The sequence below is a fragment of the Mastacembelus armatus genome, chromosome 12 (assembly GCF_900324485.2).
Source record: "Mastacembelus armatus chromosome 12, fMasArm1.2, whole genome shotgun sequence".
Classification (NCBI taxonomy): domain Eukaryota; kingdom Metazoa; phylum Chordata; class Actinopteri; order Synbranchiformes; family Mastacembelidae; genus Mastacembelus; species Mastacembelus armatus.
The window spans coordinates 8,520,726-8,540,046 of NC_046644.1; the positions used below are offsets into that span (position 1 = coordinate 8,520,726).

At 39.2% G+C, this 19,321-nt stretch overlaps 1 protein-coding gene across 2 annotated transcripts in view; it reads right to left on the reverse strand.

The window, feature by feature from the left end:
• Positions 1-318: 318 nt before the first annotated feature.
• epha5 (EPH receptor A5) overlaps positions 319-19,321 on the reverse strand; it is a 54,108-nt gene continuing 35,105 nt past the window's right edge. Inside the window, exons 10-19 of one of the 2 annotated variants that reach the window (XM_026297268.1) lie at positions 17,227-17,294; positions 16,224-16,349; positions 15,192-15,377; positions 14,637-14,698; positions 12,161-12,228; positions 11,924-12,065; positions 10,604-10,753; positions 7,406-7,599; positions 5,980-6,144; positions 319-5,235 (exon numbers count right to left, since the gene is read on the reverse strand). In XM_026297268.1, coding sequence (XP_026153053.1) covers positions 5,124-5,235; positions 5,980-6,144; positions 7,406-7,599; positions 10,604-10,753; positions 11,924-12,065; positions 12,161-12,228; positions 14,637-14,698; positions 15,192-15,377; positions 16,224-16,349; positions 17,227-17,294 — 1,273 coding nt within the window. In that variant the 3' untranslated portion in view covers positions 319-5,123. Of the gene's footprint in view, positions 5,236-5,312; positions 5,683-5,979; positions 6,145-7,405; positions 7,600-10,603; positions 10,754-11,923; positions 12,066-12,160; positions 12,229-14,636; positions 14,699-15,191; positions 15,378-16,223; positions 16,350-17,226; positions 17,295-19,321 lie in introns of those variants that run through there. The other variant, XM_033325473.1, reaches the window with a different exon arrangement.

Sequence of the window (19,321 nt, forward strand, 5' to 3'; positions counted from 1 at the left end):
TGAGTTAAATGCTAATGATGAGAATATTAGCATTATTACAGTAAATGGTCTTGTTTAGCAGGTAATGCTTATCATCTTAGTTTAATGTGTTGATATGCTAACTATTTGCACTAAATGAAGGACGGATAAATGAAAAGTTAAGGCATCACAATATGTTGTTATCAAATGTATTGTGCAAGGAACATGAATGTCTTTGTATCAAACAATGAAAGCTACAACCAGTGTTGATTTTTTCAAAGTTTTATTGCAAAAATATAGAATTTGATAACACACTACAAAAACATCAACACAAACATGACAGTCTCAAAGACAAACCAATAGCACATCAATAGCTAAGTACTTTTACTGTGCTTTCGATGGATCACAAAACAATTATTCCGTTTTTTTTAAAACCTTATGTGTGAGTTACTGATAACATCATTATTATCTTTGACCTGGGGAAAACCTATTAACCACTTGGAGTGAAAGCTGCACATCTTTTCATAAGACCAAATGTGTGATGACCCAATGAATGTATTTATTTTCCACTTCCTGAGAAGTTAATTCAACAATGACAAAGGGGGCAGGGTCACTGGTAATCTATGTATTTTTTTGTAAACTGTAAATTTGTATTTAAAATTGTGACACATTAACTGTTGCCGCAGCTAAAGATGAAAAATCAAGACTTTTGATGTAGTCTTGCAGTGTTGACATACTGGCACAGCTGCTCTTTGTCTGAGCAACTCTGTAAGTAGTTGAAATAGGTCAGATGGCTATTTAAAATTGGACTTATCACAAAAACATTAGGACTGTAATAAAACCCTGGCCCCAGATTTAACCCCACCCACTTCTCTGCTTATTTCTGAGGTTTTCAGAAACGCTAAAATGTGATATTTATCACAATTAGGTTTCTTAAAACTATAGTAGATGTGAGTGCAACCTGTAATAATTGTTATATGCCCATGCATTTGAGTGCACAAATTTTTAATACAGTAATATCATCTGTAAGGTATTGTTTCCATACATTTGCTAGAACTCCAACCATCGATTCACGCAGTGCTTTTAGTATGGAGCAAATTCCAACAGACCCCCATGTGTATGAGTGTAATAATTTGTTATGGAAATTGCTGTGTATATTGATGCGAATGAATTAAAACTGTCCTCTTCTGAGAGTCCATTTCAAACAACAAAGTTGTTGGTTCAGATGTTACACCAAGTGGCTTATGTAATTTCATTTGACACTATAAAATTGATTCCTCCATAAACACTTCCCTTGTCAAACAACACATCAATAAATACTTAGAAGTCTTTGCTGGTTTACTGTGCTATGTTTTAAATCAGAATGAAGTTATAATATACATAGAGAGCCAGGATAAAATCATGTCACAGCTGAGAATAGATAATGGAAATGAAGTAAGCAACTCTTGCTCTGCAATCAACTACTGTAAACCGTCTATTGATTGTTGTTTTTAATGACAAGAAATCTCATTAAAAATATTGCCAATTTCTTGTGCTTACCTGTCAAATTGCATACCTTGGGAAGCTTTAAGTATATGACGTGATATCCTTATAATTAGTTTGTATAGTTAGTTATAAAGACAAATTATGACACTAAAAAGTCAGTAACCTATAGGCATTTTTAGTCCAACAAAGGGGCAAAAGATTTCTCATAAAGTGCAACTTAAATAAGTTCCAACATACACATTGTCTGACATTCTTCTTATTGCCTGTAGATATTGTTGGCAAAAAGTGAATAGATACTATAGGAAGTTGGGGCACAGCTGGGGTCTAACATTTTGGCAGGGGAGGAAATAATGGTGCTGAAAAGATGAGAGGCACTTGTATGGGTGTACTATTCCCCAATTGTTCATGCCCCAGGCATTGATCTCAAGTTGAAAATTAAGCTAAAAAGTGTAGTTGTACAAAGCCAATTAACATGAAATTTGGGTCGGATCAAAACACTGTGAAACTCCATCGAACCCCTATGGTATTCACATGACTGAAGATACTTCAGTTGAAAAACATGCTGAGTTGTAGATTAAAAGCACCCAGCACAAATCACTTTCACTATACATGACTTATATTGTTTATTTTGAAAGCAGCACCACATTACTGATGCATTGCCCCACTAAACTAAAGATCTGCATAGCCAAAATAGTCTACATACACCATACATGTTTACTGCCAAAGAGTCGGTTGCATTTCTACCAAAAAGAACATAAGTGCTTGAATAAAAAGAACAATCTGTTATTTGACAGATCTAATGTTGCAAAGGGATTGCTGTTCCTCCAAATTAAAACTAAAGATCAAAAATTGTCATTGAAAATTTCACTCTAGTAGAATATTTTGACATAATCAGCTGTAACTATCCCCCATCTGCAATTTTTATGAAAATGTTCTTTTCTGACCTTGATCTTGACACCAGGTGGAAGAATATGAGAGCCAGTGGTGGCTTTCTACCACCAATAATACCTTTTATGAAATTCTTCTTACACTTAGAAGGTCTGAGTGTTTCAAGGACAAATATGTTCTCAAAAGGTGAAATACGCCTTTAAAACCTTACATTCTTCTTCTGTCCTTTTCTATGCTTTTCATGCAGTTAAGATGCAGTCAAGTGATACCACCTCTTATAAAACTAGCTTTACAATCTCATTTAGTTTCCATCTAGTGCCACAGGACTAGCAGTATAACTGTGTATGGCCAAGAAAAATATTACCATGTCATCTGCAAAGAGAATAAATATCTATTGTCAGAACTCAGTTTCTGCTTTTGGTGAACAGTACAGAGTATTTAAAAGGGTCAAGTTTTTTTCAATAAAACACTACGTAGCAATGTATAACATATACCAAAGAAAAAAAAAGCAAGGGCTTGATCATTGACATCATTGTATAAATTTAAATCATACCATATAACAGAAGTTCATATTTCAATCCCTGTGCATACTTCTCTTGCTGTTAGAGACAACAGAATATTTACTGCTGCCTGATATAGGGCCACTGAATATATTCCAAGGTGTTGCATCAAAACTTGAAATGAAACACAATCACCAACAACATAACATGGATATCTGATCTTTCTGCATACCTATTTGGACCCCCTTCGTTGGAAACAGGTGGACTGGTTGCCCCCACCTAACAGTGGTCCATGTCTAAGTTGCACGATTGTTGATTTAGCCTATTTGTCACTATTTACTAATGCGTACTACTCTGGAGATGCTTGGTCAATTCCAACTTGTCCACATGATGGTAGACAGAATGATGCTCCCTGCTTTGAATTTATAATACATTATATACAAGAAAAACATGTAGGCAGAGCTGCTCAGTAGTCCAAGATAGAGAGTATAATGATAAAACACAAACTGCCTACATCCTGTTGCTCACTCTTAAAACAACTATAAATAAATAAATGAATATTAAGTTGATCAATATTGCCTCCATACTTTATGCAGTCCTGTTAGAGTGAGGTTTGTTGTAGCATGACAGACATGGTGGAGAGAGACTCTGCAGCGTGGTGAACTGAACAGATTGCTGAGGGTTTTCTGCGGTACCTGAAGGTTGTTGGCTCTAAGTGAAGGCTCCATGAAGATCTGAGTGCACTCTTGAGTGAAGGCTGCATTGGAATCCTAGAACAGGTTCCATTAAGATCTGAGTGAAGGTTCGATTAGAGTATCAGTAAACAGTCCCACAAGTATCTGGGTGATCCTTTCCATGAGTAGCAGTTCTGTTATTATATGAACAAATGCTCCATCAGGATGAGTTGAATGTTCCTTGAATTTCCAAACAAGAAACTTCCACTGGAATGAATTTTCCACTGATGCCTACTGGAAGAGCCCGTGTGCCTGTTCAGCATGGATGTTTGATGTTGTCATTAGATCCTGGATGAAGTTTCATCTGAATTAAGTCCACAGGAATGTGGGTGGAGGGCGAATTATTGTCCAGCTGAATCTCTGTAAACACTCCTGCTTGACTCTCAGGTAGGCAGTTTGACTAATTTGAGATGTGGCTCGAACATTAGCATAAGGGTTCCACAAAATTAGAGTGAAAGTTCCTTTAAAAGATGTGTGAAGTATCCAGTATATGAGGCAATTTTCCACAAGTGAGTGCTGTAGGAACCTATCAAGATCTTACTGGAGATTCTTATAGCTTTTCAGATGAAAAATTACAGAAAGCCAGCTGAATGCTTGATACAATCTGCAGCTTCATTCAGTTGCTGGATTTAAGGGCCTGAATGGTTCTATTGCCACAATCTATGCTTATTTGACAGCATTTACATATCAAACCATGACAGTTTGATGCTGCAGCTGAGTGTTGTGCTCATTGTAGTGTTATACATTCAGCCATACAGGACAGCTATAGAGAGAGCATCTTAGTGCCTAAAACTTTCCTCTTGGAAGTTTGATAAGACCTAAACGTCAGTCTCTTTAAAACAAACTTTTATTATGTGCCTTGCAATATTTTAGAGGATGATGTACTGTGTATGATGCTGAGTATGAGTTAGCAAAGCAAAGATTGAAACTAATAGAGATTTCACTCTTGGTCCATTATTATTTTTACCCTGCCTGAGAATGGTGTAAAATTCATTGACTCCTGACATAAGCATATTTCCAGCGAAAACTGCCAGAGAATAAGCCAGTACTCTTCCAATCACCTGAGACAGGCTGAAAAAGGAACATCTGAGCCCACTGCATTAAATGCACACATTTGTGATACAGCCAAAAAGGGCTGGTTGCTCTGGGCAAGATCTACAGTCCATGTTTCATATCTGATCTGAAAGAATCCAAACAGTGCACAGAGGCATCTGAATCCCCAAGATTCACACAAATGGAATAATTAAAATGAAAAGTCTTCAGTTGAATTTAATGCAGTTCAGTTCAGTTATCTCACCATCATCTTCCCTTCACGTAGCAAGTTCAGTTCAGTTTGGTTTTAGCGCTGCAATGTCAAACGTCCCCAATGACACCACGAGCAAAATTCACACAAAAACTTCCATGTTAGATCCATAAATACTGGTTCCTTGTCTGTAGAAAGTGCTAAGCCACTCTAGGTCCAAATCTAAGTCTTTTCATTACATCCTAGGTCCATATACTGTGTTGTATGTGCACCTGTGTGTATGTGTGTGTTTGTGTGCGTGCCTGTACATATGCATCAGATGTTTACAGTAGAGTTGGTGCTGTTCATATGGACTCTCATCTCCTGAATGCTAGTGATGATTTTTTTCTGATGGCCAGCCAGGTTTACCCCTACTCTCCGCAAATCCCTGCAAAACAGCACACAAACAACAGGCCCTTATTTGTCAGGTAGGCAGCTAATAAATAAAGCAAATCATGAAGATGATTAAAAAAAAATACCTGTATTTTTTATACATAGTTCATTGGTAGATTTTAGACAACAGTTTTTATGATTTTCATGCCATTGTTATTTTAGTGTAGTGTTGTTGCAAGACGATCAACATACAATATCCTCAACATCAGATCTTATTGATATCCTGATTAAAGCAATATAAAAACTGTTACAATACTGATGTGACATTCCCAGAGTAACGTATGCCTGGGTCATACAGAGTTTTTGAAGTCTTCAAGTGCTATAAAATTATACTATTTTTTTAGAGCCTTGTAATAAATCCTGCATTCTCATTCTGCTTTGACCTTCACACCGTTTGGTGACTGTTCATTTTTTCTGCAGCAGGAAAAAAGTGCTGCAGTCCCTGAAAGGAAAGAAAAAGTTAAAGTTAAGCTCTAGGACTGTTTGTGCCTCTAGATGTTAATAAAGCCACATCACAGATTTAAATTTCTGCAACATTGCTTTAAAGTTAGAATGTTAAAAGACTAGTGTGCATAGACTTTTCATAGGGACTAGTGTATATTCTATTAAATTAACTGTGCATTGTGGTGGCAGCAGAAACCTAAGAGACATCTTTCAAAATTTGACTGAGCAAAACCCAAGCTGCCTGGTAAGATGTCCTAATACTTGTGGGTGTTCATATATGTTTAGGAAGTCTTACTCTGATGTCATCTGAGCTACGGTTTCCAGTGAAGAGTAGCCTCCTTCCATGAAGAGTTCAGTGTAACGACCCATCTTGATCGAGTCAAGCCACTCTCCTACGGTCTGGCTCAGAGTGTTGCACTCCCCCTCAGCACTGGCATGCTCCACTAACAGATTAGAAACCCTGGTACATAAATGGAGATATAATTTAAAAAAAAAAAAAAAAGGATATGACAGTAATCAAATAAAACCACAAGATCATACATACATTCAGTTTACATGGTTGGTTAAGCACTTAACCTGCACCAGCTCTGTTTCATATCATTTTCATAAATGTACTATAAAGTAGCAGGATTCATTGTGCAAACTAATTCTGAACCCTAGCACTGTGCTCCTGACACTTTACAGTGAGGCTTCATAATGCTAGTTATGTACCATCGCACAAAGCTGAAAATGCTGTCCACTCCAAACTCTTTGTCATTCACCTCACTCTTCACACTAACAAACAGAGCTCCCTGTGCTATCAAACAGAAGCATTTGTGCCAGCTAACAATATTCTCCGCACTACAGATAGAATAGGAGTGTCATGTGGAACGACGACTGGCCCTGCTGGTGTCCCTCTTTATCTGGATAATTGTCATATGTTATTGCACCGGCTGTTAGATATGGCGTTGATTTATTAAGTGCGTTCCTGTGTGTTTGTATGTGTGTGTGTGTGTGGGTGTATGTGGAAACGAGAGAGGAGAACAAAAGATCTCACATTATTTCATTATCTCTGCAAAGAAAATAAGGTAATGAGGGTGTCTGACTAAATGTCTGCTTCAGAGCACTTACAGCCTTTCCATTCCATTATACACTAATGCAACGAATATACATAGTGGAGAAATACTAATTGAATGTTCGAATGTTGCTATAATCAAAAGACACCCCACTGAATACAATTCACACTAATGCGTAGTTTTAAGAAAATCAAGCCACTTTCATTTATTTCTCTCTTCTTCTTTACCAGCATGCAGCAGTCAGACATGTCCATCCTGATTTAATTATGCAGCCACACAACACTTGGATAGAAACTGAAGTGTTACATTTCATCTGAGCGATGATGAGTCTATTAGCTCGTAGTGCCGGGGTTTAATTCACTTAAGTAAGAACAGGTCAGTTAAAACACAATGCATTTCAAGATTGAATAAATTTGAGTGAAAATGTTGATAAAAGCGATGCATTTTATTCATGGCCAACATGTGTTTAATGAGAAGATAAAGCAAAATAAAAATGTTTTAACATTTTTTAATGTTAGAATCTTCAAAAACAGAACCAGTTAATTCTAGATGCAGATAAGGGAGGGCTAAGATCGCCTGGTCTATTCAAACATTAATCTTTTATATTTCAGATACACAACAAATTTACAAATTTATATGTTGTTATTTTGCAGAGTGAGTTCTTACCTGTGTGAGGAGTTCACCAGCTTTTTTAATGAGCTGGGGTTGCGAATGAGTTTGTCTAATAGACATACAATCTCATCAAATTTGGGGCGGCTGTTGCGTTCTCGCTGCCAGCAGTCCATCATCAGGTGGTACAGAGCCTCGGGGCAGTCCATAGGACCTGGCAACCTATAGTTTTCTTCTACTGCTTTTATTACCTGCAGATGGATGAAGAGAAGATTTGCTTTCTTAAAGATTTTCAAAGAATCTGCAAGCAAATTATTTTCGTTCATTTAGGAGTAGAGAAAAGGAAGGAGGTGAGGGGAATACAGTATGTGACAGAGTAATATCCAATTTACTCTGGGAGTACAAAACACTTTATGGTTAGCAGAGCAGACCAGCTGGAGCAGTGGAAGTCCCTTTGTTAATCACAATCATCCCATCTAAAATGGCCTGAGCCTGCTTCAACTCTAAAGTTATTGTCCCAGATTGAAATTCATCTTGCAGCCAGGTAAAACACAGACTTCAAACCTAACTCAAATCGTCCTGCACAAACCCCCATAAAATAATGCACAACATGACACAGCATGACACTAAACCTCCAGATTAAAACTGTCAACATCACCCATCAACATTACATGCAGGACATCAGCTATCTCAATCTGAGCATTTAACAGTTCTTAGAGTTCTGAGGCCTGGAATAAACCTGGAACAAACCATACACTTACTGAGTCTTCATGATTGACATTTGAAGTGAATGAGCAATTTTTCAAGTTCATTCAAAAGATTCTGCACTTTAGAGAGAGTTTAACACAAGATGCTGTGTTTGTGTAAAGTAACAGGGGCAAAGAGGTAATACACCAAATGATTGTGTGTCTTTTGACACCTGAACATGTAATCACCTTTCCACAGCAGGACCATGGCACACTTGAGCAAAGCAACATGACTTCCAATTTGAGCTCTTCTGAGCAAGATCTCGAATCAAGATACTCTCTCCTCAGATACCCCTGCTCTCTATCTGACCATACATCCCAAACAAAAACAAACCCAACTGAGATAACCCATCATAGGAGCATTATTTGATTATATGATATGCTGCATTGCTCAAGTTAATTATTTCTGCGAGTAACAAGATACAGCACACTGAATCACAGAATTTTTTTAAATTTTTTTTTTGGAGGGGGGTGGAAATGAATTAGATGAATAATAAATAAACCCTGGCTCACTCTGTTGGACCCTGCAGTGGAAAGCAGGCTGGAGTCTTCAGCCTAGTTCTGCCAGTGCGAGACACTGGAGGGATTTGATTTGTAGAGTTCATGACAGCCTTTACTTGTGTCAAACTCACACAAAAAGACAGACGGGATAGCACTGCAACACACACACACACACGCATGCATGAAAGCGCACACACCGAAGCATGAGAATGAGGCACAGCATCAAATCATTGCTACGTGCTGAGAAGGAGCTGATTGGCAGGGAGGAATGATCAGAGGAAGAAAATGAGAGGTCGAGGTGGGAGCCAGAAAGAGAAGGTGGATGAGAGGCAAGGAAGAATACAGACAGTGAAAGGATTTTTGTGAGACAAAAAGGGGGGATGAGAGGAAGAAGTGAGAAGGAAGGGGAGAGAGAGATAGAAACAGAGGGAGAGAGTTTAGAGAACGAGAGTGTGAGAGCCTGCACTTTCTTGCTGTGCAGATCAGAGAAAATCCAGCATAACACTTTCAATTAAACATCAAACGCCTTCTTCTCTCCTCTCATCCTCCTCTCCTGTCCTCTCCTCTCCAGACTTCTCTGAGACAGACAGCCTAATAACCAGGGAGGAGGGAAGGGGTTTGAAGCAGGGGATGAAGAGGTCACTGGAGGGCTGTGCGTACATATGTTGCCCGTCTGTGAGCGTCTGTGGGTGGGAACTGAGTGCATGTGTGTGTGGGGTCAGAATCAATTGCCACATTCTCACTCTTTGCCATGTGACACGATTGCAAGTCTCCCCATTAAAATGACCTCCGGGCCACACTACAGTTTAATGTAGGTGCTACCCTCTCCTTCTCTTTTCATCACGCTCCTGTTCTCTAACTCACTTTTCTCTGGCTCCTCTCTGATGAACAGACACAGGCAGACTTTCGGTACGTGCTGAGCAGAGCAAACTCGCTGCCATTCACATTTACAGATTTAAAATTGGGCAAGTATTTTATAAACTGACAGATAACACCATCAAAACATCAAAATCTTACTAACGGGTGATTCATATGCCAAGTGTACAGCCCCTAATTTCCTTGCTATACTTTTCTGCTGAGCGCTGCACCTCCATGCATATTCACCTGTTTTACTCTTTTGCTTACCCAACCTTTCTCTAGACTCCACACTGTCTTTGTGTCGTTCTATTAAAACTACACGTTCTCATTTTCCTCACTTTGCAGCCATAGATTTATAATAATAAGTTCCTGTGGGACCCTATTGCTTTCAGCCAACACTTGTAAACATTTTCAACTCTAATGCAAGTACAGTATTTACTTGCATTGCATTGCAATTTACATGTATGAATTGTTGCTTAGCTTTGTATTTAATTTTTGAGAAATATAGAATAGATATCATCATACCTGCCAACAGAGATCTCTGGTCTGTGTTAATGTACCAAATATACCAAACCCCAAAGTTCAAAGCCCAAGTTTAGAAAACATTTTTCTTAACTAGGTTTAAATTTCAAAACTGCTGTTCCAGCTGCTGAGCTGTGGTTTCCGAGGTCCTTAAAGGAAAAGTTTAAAATTTCCCTGTTGGCTGAAATGTTAGATCATATTTTTTTCACACAAAACTAAAACAAAAATCAGAGTAAAAGTGTAAAAATGATAATTTGCTGTTCTTCGGGGATTTCCAGGACTAATTCTTGGCTCTGGGTGGCTAAAAGAAGTCACTGGCCAAGCGAAAGCCAAACCAACCCCTTTAAAAATCCCAGACATTTCCACTAAATGATTTTTTTTATTTTTTATGGCTTCAACAAATTAATTTAAGAGACAAAATTAAGGAAATCTGAAATCTCCACCTGCTGATGATGATCATGTGAAATACTAAAGCTCCAGCACTGTTATTAGACTGACCTTGTGGTAAAACTGTTTATCAGTTTCTGATTACTTCAGATGCACCACACCAAGGCTGAAAAATCCCACAAATTCAAGCTGGCACAAAACATACAGCACGCGCCCAATAATAACGTCACATTAAACCTACATCTTGATTAGACATCTCCCAGTATGGCCTCTCTCCATATGACATCACTTCCCACATGACAATGCCATAGCTCCACACATCGCTGGCTGAGGTAAACTTCCTGTATGCGATTGCCTCTGGAGCTGTCCAGCGAATAGGAATCTTCCCACCCTGTGGAAAAAAAAAACCACAACATTTACCATATAGTGCAAATACCTCAGGCGATTCAAAGGAAATCAGGCTTAGGAAATGTAAGCCATGTGAAGCCTGAAATAGTTTCCATCTGTTATGCCGCTGTGTGCCACTCTTGTACATATTACCTTCCGGTATATAAATACAGCTGCAGTCATTCAAAATTTTTACAAAAAAAAAAAAAAAAAAAGACAGAAACCCAAGAACTGAGCTTAATTGAGACACTTCTGCCACATGTGGTCCAACCCACAATTACACTAATGGATACCAATTTAGGAACACATTCATGTTACCAAGTTTCACTTTATTTTACAAATTCCCTGTCCTAACTGTCGGGGGGCCCGAGATTCCTGTATGCCTTTTCCATTGCTTCATTATCACGCTTTCATTGCAAGAATGAAAAAAAGTTCACAGGATGACTGCTGAGTTGCACAGGAAAATGTATTTTCAGCTGATGAGTGGTGAAATTAGTTTGATGCAGTATTGATGAACACAGCAGCAGGATATTTCAGGGTCTGATTATCTGAAGGGTGTGAATTATGGTTTTCTCACTGCTCTGTCAGGGAAGGAGAGCCTGACAGCAACAGAGAGAGAAAGCAAGAAGAGATGTAGGCTGGTAGTGAGAGGTGAGTGAGAAGATCTTTGGCGCTAAGGCTGCGAGACTCAGTGCTAATTGAGTGTTGCGGATACTGAGCTGACGACTAATTGGCCCTCCTCCTGCAGGAAGGAGCAGATCTCGTGGTTGACAGGACGCCACTTAGCCCGGGATGCACAGCCTAATTTAAAACCTGCTGATTCTGTGTGTGTGTGTACATGCAAGAATGTATTCATCTTGAGCTTTTTTTTTCACCTAATTCAAATTTGATTTATCAAACTGCATAAACCTGACCACAGCTGATTAATTATCAAAGTTGCTTATTGAGAAAAATTACCAAACATGACGTTCAAAATTAATTAACCAATTAATTAATTAACCACTTAAATATGAGAGAACACTACTTTTCTCTGTTTTTAGAGCATCAAAATTTGAATCTCTCTGAGGTCATAAAAAAAAAACAAAAAAAAAAAAAACTGTTAAACCTCCATGTTTATTTCAAACTTGATTATTAACAGATTACTACATAATCAAACAAATATGTGTACTCTTACCCGTGTGGTGTACGCAGCCTCTGGGTCATCTTCCAGAACTCGGGACAGGCCGAAATCCGAGACTTTACACACGAGGTTACTGTTGACCAGGATGTTACGAGCAGCGAGATCACGGTGGACATAGCCCATGTCAGATAGGTACCTACATGTATCACCAAAGGAGAAGATAAAATCGAAACTCTGTGCTCCAGTGAGGCATTCAATGATATGTACAGTGTTTCTTGGTATTGTGTTTACCTCATGCCGGATGCGATGCCGCGCAGCATGCCAACCAGCTGGATGACGGTGAACTGACCATCATTTTTCTAACGAAAAGAAACAATGAACAGAAAAAAGACATTTGACTTGATTATTTGGTTCTGGTATTAGACTATTTCATACAGCAGTATGAGAACTGCCACCCCACAGGTCATTCCTCCCATATATCCATTCATATCTGTTCTTGTTAATAGCATTACTGTTCTTTGGACAGACCTAAACTGAAGGTAAGGATTGATTTAATTTTAAAGGGCTCATTGCTGCTCTGAGTCACAGCATGTTTTATAAAATCACTGTTCCTGGTACAGATTCTAGCACAGCTGTTACTCCTTTCAGCAAGGCCCAGACACTTTCTGATTCTTCACATTTAGCCCTGACCTAACCTTGTCTTGTGGGACATTCAAATCTCCATACCCATATATAAATAATTAGGTCTTTCAGAATCCAGCAAAAAAAATAAAATGAAATAAAATAAAATAAATAATAATGTTAGGGCAAAGGAACTTCATGTCAAGGACAAAATCTCGATTTTTATGCTGGTCAGGAGGTAGGCCTCTTGAAAAAGTTGGAAACTTAATTCAGGTCACAGCATGGACCAACCAGTCCAAAGTGAACAATTTTTTTATCCGGAGACAATGTTCAGTGCCATGAGGTAGTGTAACCTTTTTTTGAAGGGGGGTGAGAAGGGCATGGAGGCTGTGGAAGTGGATGTACGTTGTTGCTCTATGCATCCTGTCATAGAGCAACAATTAAATAAAAGTAATCTTTCCCTAACCAGTACATTACTTGTTTAAGCATGCATTAACCACAAATTATTTCCCAAAGCTGTGATTTTGACCCAACTGTAACTACAGTTTTGCCACACTGTGGTCATCACCCACAAATGTAAAACATTTAAATATCCCAGTTTCTCCTCATCCTTTCTCCATACTTCCACAGGAAGACAGGTACTACAGCTACAGCTGTACACAGTTTCCATCACTACTATTACTACCATCCATCCACAGCAGAACATCCCACTTACATGTGAAATGAAACGTTAAGCCGAAGATGTGAGTTATGAGCCTCGCAGTGCATTGTCCATAGCTGTGACACTTAATCCAGGAGCCAGCCCAGCTCCTGGTTTTCCCATCGTTGTGTCATTTACACCAGCCTCAGTACACCAGTCATCCATGTAATTACTTCACAGCGTTTTCTCTGCTGGTCTCCCACCTCCTCTGCCTCCTTTTGCCATCCAGGATTACTCCCCAAGGCACACAGGGCACTCATGTCAGCAGTTTCCACTGACCACAGCCCTGTAGCTGTAGCGCATTATCCTCCATCCTCTCTCTGTCTTTTGACTCACAGAATCCTTATACTCCATGTAGTCTGGGTGAGAACATCATGTTAATGTAAAGGTCTTTGAGCCTTCCAGTCTACACTGCCTTTCATGCACACCCACATCTCCAAACACCACCATATTATTCTCCCATTTCCAAATTTTCCACAGTTTCTATTCAAAAATATCCTTTTACCATCTTTCCATTTTTGTGCATCTCTCCATTAGCCATCTGCTGCGCGACTTCACCGCTTTTCCATCCAGGATTTACTCTTGACTGCCAACTGAGCATCTTGCCATTGTAACCAGTGAATACACTGGAGTGCTCTGGAGAGGGATCACTTAATTCAGGAATTTGCCAGCCTGCCTCCTCATTACAGTTCACCTTCTCCAAATTGTCTAGACTATGCAGACATGATTCCTGCTCCGAGTACTCACTTTCTGCCAAAGTGGTCTGTTTTACAGTCCAGGCTACTGAACATTTCAAAATGTGTGTAATAAGATTATAATCTGTGCCATATAGACACATTTAGAGCCACTTTAATGATTCAGTATCACTTATTCCATCTCTCCTGTATGTTTTATCGTACACACTAAGAAATGATATAAACGTCGCTCTGATCTCAACACTAAGTGACTTTGCTTATATCCTTGAAAGTGACTGTAACACAAACGTCGCGTAGAGAGCAGCTCTTGCTAATTTCTCCTGAAATGTAATTCATCTTTCAATGATGAACTACTGAGTTGGAATAATGATAGCGTTGGTAGATCTGCTTTACCCACAGTGGTGTATCTCCATTACAAACAGCTCTCAAGATTGCATTGTCTTTTCCAGAAGATTAAACTTTTTTCCACCTCTGTGATAACTGCCCTCCCAATTTGGCATATCAGTAAGTAGTGGCTCTTCACCTGTGTCTGTTTGCCACACGCAGTACCTCAGATACATTGGTAATTCAGCAAAAACACTGATCATATGTCTGAGTGCTGATTCAATTTCCTTTTTATATCCATACATATTATATCCTCACTCTACTCTTTCTCTTTACAATCCTCTTTTATTAGTCCACTTTATCCTCTTCTTCTCTGACCACTCAGCCCTTTACTTTGCTTCTAAATCCTTGTCTCCACGTGTCCTACCTTAAGGAACGTGTCCAGTGATCCATTCTCCATGTATTCAGTAATGATCATCACTGGCTTGCCTGAGAAGCAAAATCCAATAAAATATTCCAATTAAAAAACAAATCTGAAGATAATGTTCAACCATCAATCTAGTGTTAGATATATACAGAAGCTAAATATCACATTTGAAGGTTTAGAAAACAACTTAATGTAAAATTTCCAATGGCACCACCACATTTACTGATATATGCAGGAGGTAGCAACATAATGATATACACAAGTTAGAAGAATGTCATTAACAGGAACAGTACTGATAAACCTCAGCTGAAACTGCCAACACATCTAAGTTTGAAGTATAACAGTGTGTGATGTATGTTTAATAAACCCTAAAAAAGTAATCTTACAGACTAGAGTCAGACAAGGAGACTGGAACCTGAAAACATCAGCCATATGAGAGTAAACCCAGAAATCTTCATTGTGGCATATGTTCCAAACTAATCCTACACCGTGCATTTTGTTATCACAACAACAGAGCAAAAACACTGTCTTAAATCAGACAGGAATCAGACTCACTCTTGGTGACCACTCCCTCCAGACGGATGATGTTTGGATGGTTAAACTGGCCCATGATGGATGCTTCCCACAGGAAGTCACGTCTCTGCTGCTCTGTGTAGCCTGCTTTCAGTGTTTTAATGGCGACCTGCATCTCTCTTTTCCCCGGCAGCCTCAGCGGGCCGCTGCACACCTCTCCAAATTCCCCTGAGGCAAAGAGACTTAAGCTTAAGCTTGACCTTGACATTTCAGCCCACATCGACACACAAAATTCCTGTCCAGCGTTAAAATAACCCCAAATAAATTGCTTTTTTTACAAAACTTACATCTAGAAGTGAACTATATAAAAACTACTGTCAACATCTACAGCCCTTGGAATCAGTTTCATTTGCTTTTATGGATCAGTGTTGTAATAACATCTTTTATTTTTGTATAAACAATTGCCAAGCATCAGTCAACATCACATTCAATGCTGATCACAATACACAAGCACCAAGAAACTGAAAAAGGTGTTAAACTGTAAGGGCCCATTTCATTGCTGCACAGCTAAAGAGCTGGTGAGGCCAACAAATGCTGCAAATCAACATGTTTGTCATCAGAACACAGACTCCATTTATAGCTGTGTGAACTGTCATTTTTCAGCAGTGTTTGGCTTAATTGACTGTAACAATGTGTCTATACGATGATGTGCAATTATGGACGTGACAGGTTTATGCAGGTTGAAAAAAAAATATGAGGCACTATGGTAGAGGTAATGAGAAAATGGTTAAATTCACTGCAACATGACATAATCAGGCTAGGCTCATTACAGTTATTACTCTACACTGAGAGTGATTTAATAAAATACTGTTAAAGTGTTCAAGGACATTAGAGGATTTTACCAGAGCATGCTTGACTGAACAGGTTCACTTCAGTGGTTGGAAATGAACAACAGTGTATTCGATTATACATTATTCTGGCAAAAGCAGCCCTGACCTGATGCTTAGAATAAGAATGCGTATATCTATAAGGCCTCACAACACTCACACCGGCAGACACACCGAGTTGACTCACCAGCTCCGATGATCCTCTCTATGGAGATGAATGACACGTCAATCTCCTGAGCAAATTCATGCACTGCCTGGTTGGGATCTTCATAGGTCAGGGGGTCAATGTAGGTTCGCACCCCAGGGAACTTAACTGCAGAGGCACATGCATAGCATCATTATCATTTAGATGTCAATTAACACGTCAGCATGTTGTGTGACTTAAATCCACAGGACGATGTATGCACACAAAGCAACTTAATTACATTGGTAACCCCATTCTCCATACCTGGAAAATAATTTTTGGAAATCTTTGGGAATTTTGTTGCAGTATATTTAACAATTTCATCACTGTTGTTAGAGTCCATTCTCATTTATGCCATTTTTACTGTTGTCGCTACATTTGCTTTGATGTGATTTTTTCACTCTTCATATCAATTCTACCTTTTAAAAACATTACCCTTACTGAAAGTATTTTCCTAGAACTAAGATACTATTTCAGTTACTTGGTCTGTGTGTGAAAAGTAATTCACTTTAAAATAATTTCTTTTATGGTTATGACTTAATATGACAGTACATCACACATACTGGCACTGTGGTATTTCTCCAGAGCTGAAGTTCCCGTCACGGTCGGCTCTGATGCCAACAGAAGGAAAGCAGGACATGATGCCAATAATGTGGCCAAATATATTAAGCTGTCACAGTCTATAAATCAGTTTTATGTGTCCGCTGCCAACATGGCGGTCACAGAGCAGGTTTGTAGCTGCACCATTCAAACAATAGCGTCTTCTATGAAACAATGTCAGTGGTACTGGTAACACACACACACACACACACGGGTGGGCTTACTGGGATGAACAAACTAATACAGACATGACCGCTGTCTGAACCCTGTACTGTACATGTAGTGTAAACTTTGGATGAATTTCCCCCACAACACACACACACACACACACACACACACACACACACACACACACACACACACACACGCACACACAGAAAATAGGCTTGGGCTCTTCTTAACTTACTATGACCATTGTGGAAGTGCATCTTCTCCTCCTCGGGATCCTGTTTTGCTTTGCTGTAGCCACACCGCCTGTTAGGGAGGAGACACAAACACATCATCAGTATTGATATATGTAAATGTAAAAACCCTGACTGGTGTTTTTATTATTTCAGGATGACCTTAGAGTCACAACTACATCAATGGTATACACTGATGGCTTCCAAGAAGTAGAAAAAAAACAATGCAAAGACCTTATGGACAAGGAATTTTAAGCGATTAATTAAATTGATCATCAGTGTTTGTGACAAATGAAGATGAATATTAGTTTTAGTTATCTCAAAAGAAGCAAACAGTGACATTTACAGACAGAGACAAGAAAGGGTGACATGTTAAGGATAGAACAGAATGGCCCAGACACAAAATATAATCACACTTGGATCTACTGCAAGATAAGCTTTTTCTTTCCTCATAAATGTGCTAGCATTTCAAGGTTTTCTAAAATATTGCTGAAAATGCTAAAAAAAAAAAAACGCCTGCTTTTTAGATGAAAGCAACTTTGAAATCATTTTCCAAGAACGCTCATGTCAACAGATCAAATCTGACAACTGACACAGGAGAGAACAGTCTTGCACTTTTTCGTCGATAAAGGCCCCATATAAATTAATGATTTTTTTTTTCTTTCATTAAAAGAAAATTTTTAAGACTGACTTTTGTGTGTGTCCTGTTATTGTATGTCCATATGCATAATGGAGGATGCTGTGATGCATGGGTCAAGACGTGGAGTCATTTGTATGTTGTGTGGATCTGTTTATCTATGCTCAAAACACCGTTCTATGTCAATATTTAGACATGCAGCATCAGAGATAATCACAGAAAACCCAGATTAAACAGGAGGATTGATTTTAAACTTGATCCTATATGCAAACACACACATGCAGGCTTCAGAAAGAATCCCTTCACAGTTTACACACCCATCCATCAATCTACACTCAATATTCAATAATTTCAGTGAGAACAGAAATTAAATGTTTAGAAATATATTAAAAAAAAATCTGCAAAGGGTCTGCAAAAAAGTGAAAGAGTTTGAATATCTTCTGAAAGTGTGTACTATATATAAACCAGACAGAACACAGACACAGATTTAGCTTTAGATGGTAAAAATTTTCCTCTTTTCAGTTCTTGAAGGCAAACATGAACACATCAGTATCACACAAACACATCCACACACAAAGAGTCATGTCCAGGCCTCTCCCATCACAGTGTGCTGTAGCCAGGCCTAGCTAAGGGGGTTTGGTATGGGCAGCTGGATGGTCCAGGGGGAAGCTAGTTTGAGTCTGTGTGTGTGTGTGTCTGTGTGTGTGTGCATGCCCGAGGGTGTTTAGTTTGCCGGATCTGTTGAGTCAAGGGGTTTTGAGCACGCTCAGTAGCCAGCCGGCCCTCCAACTTCCTCTGTATGTGTGTGTGTGTTGGTTAACCCTGCATACATGCACCAGTGTATATGTATGTGTGCGTGTACACGAGTGTGTTGTTTTTTGAAAGCCAATGATGTGTGTGTAGTCTGAAGGGCCATGCAGGGTTGGGGTGGGGGTGTGGAGGATGTGGGAGGGATACAGTGGATGGAGGGGGGTTCGGGGTGTTTGTGTCCCAAATCCACCAATGTAAAATTTGGCATTCCTACCCCTTTTCCTCCCACACACAAAACCAGAGCGATCCTAACAGAAATGTTTGAATGCAGTGATTAGATGAACAAACCATCAAAGCATGGATGTGATTTACAACCACACACATACAGTGTGTAAGGAACCTAATTAGATACATTTCATGGGAAACAAATAAACATATTCAAGGTACGATAAGAGGGTGAGTGTTTTCTCAGCCTTTAATTTGCACCAGTGTACGGTTGTGGGCGTGCACATGTCGAAATGATATCAGAAAACAGGTTGTACCAATTAGGACAAGGTTAAGGGAAGGTCATGTCGGCCCCGAGGCATGCAAATACAACAATAATGTAGCATAGGGAGCACAGAGCGCTAAATGCCAGTGCAAAGCTGTGTCAAACTTGAGAAGAACCCACTTTCCAGTAACCCTACAACCTAAAAAGAAACCCTCAATCCTGA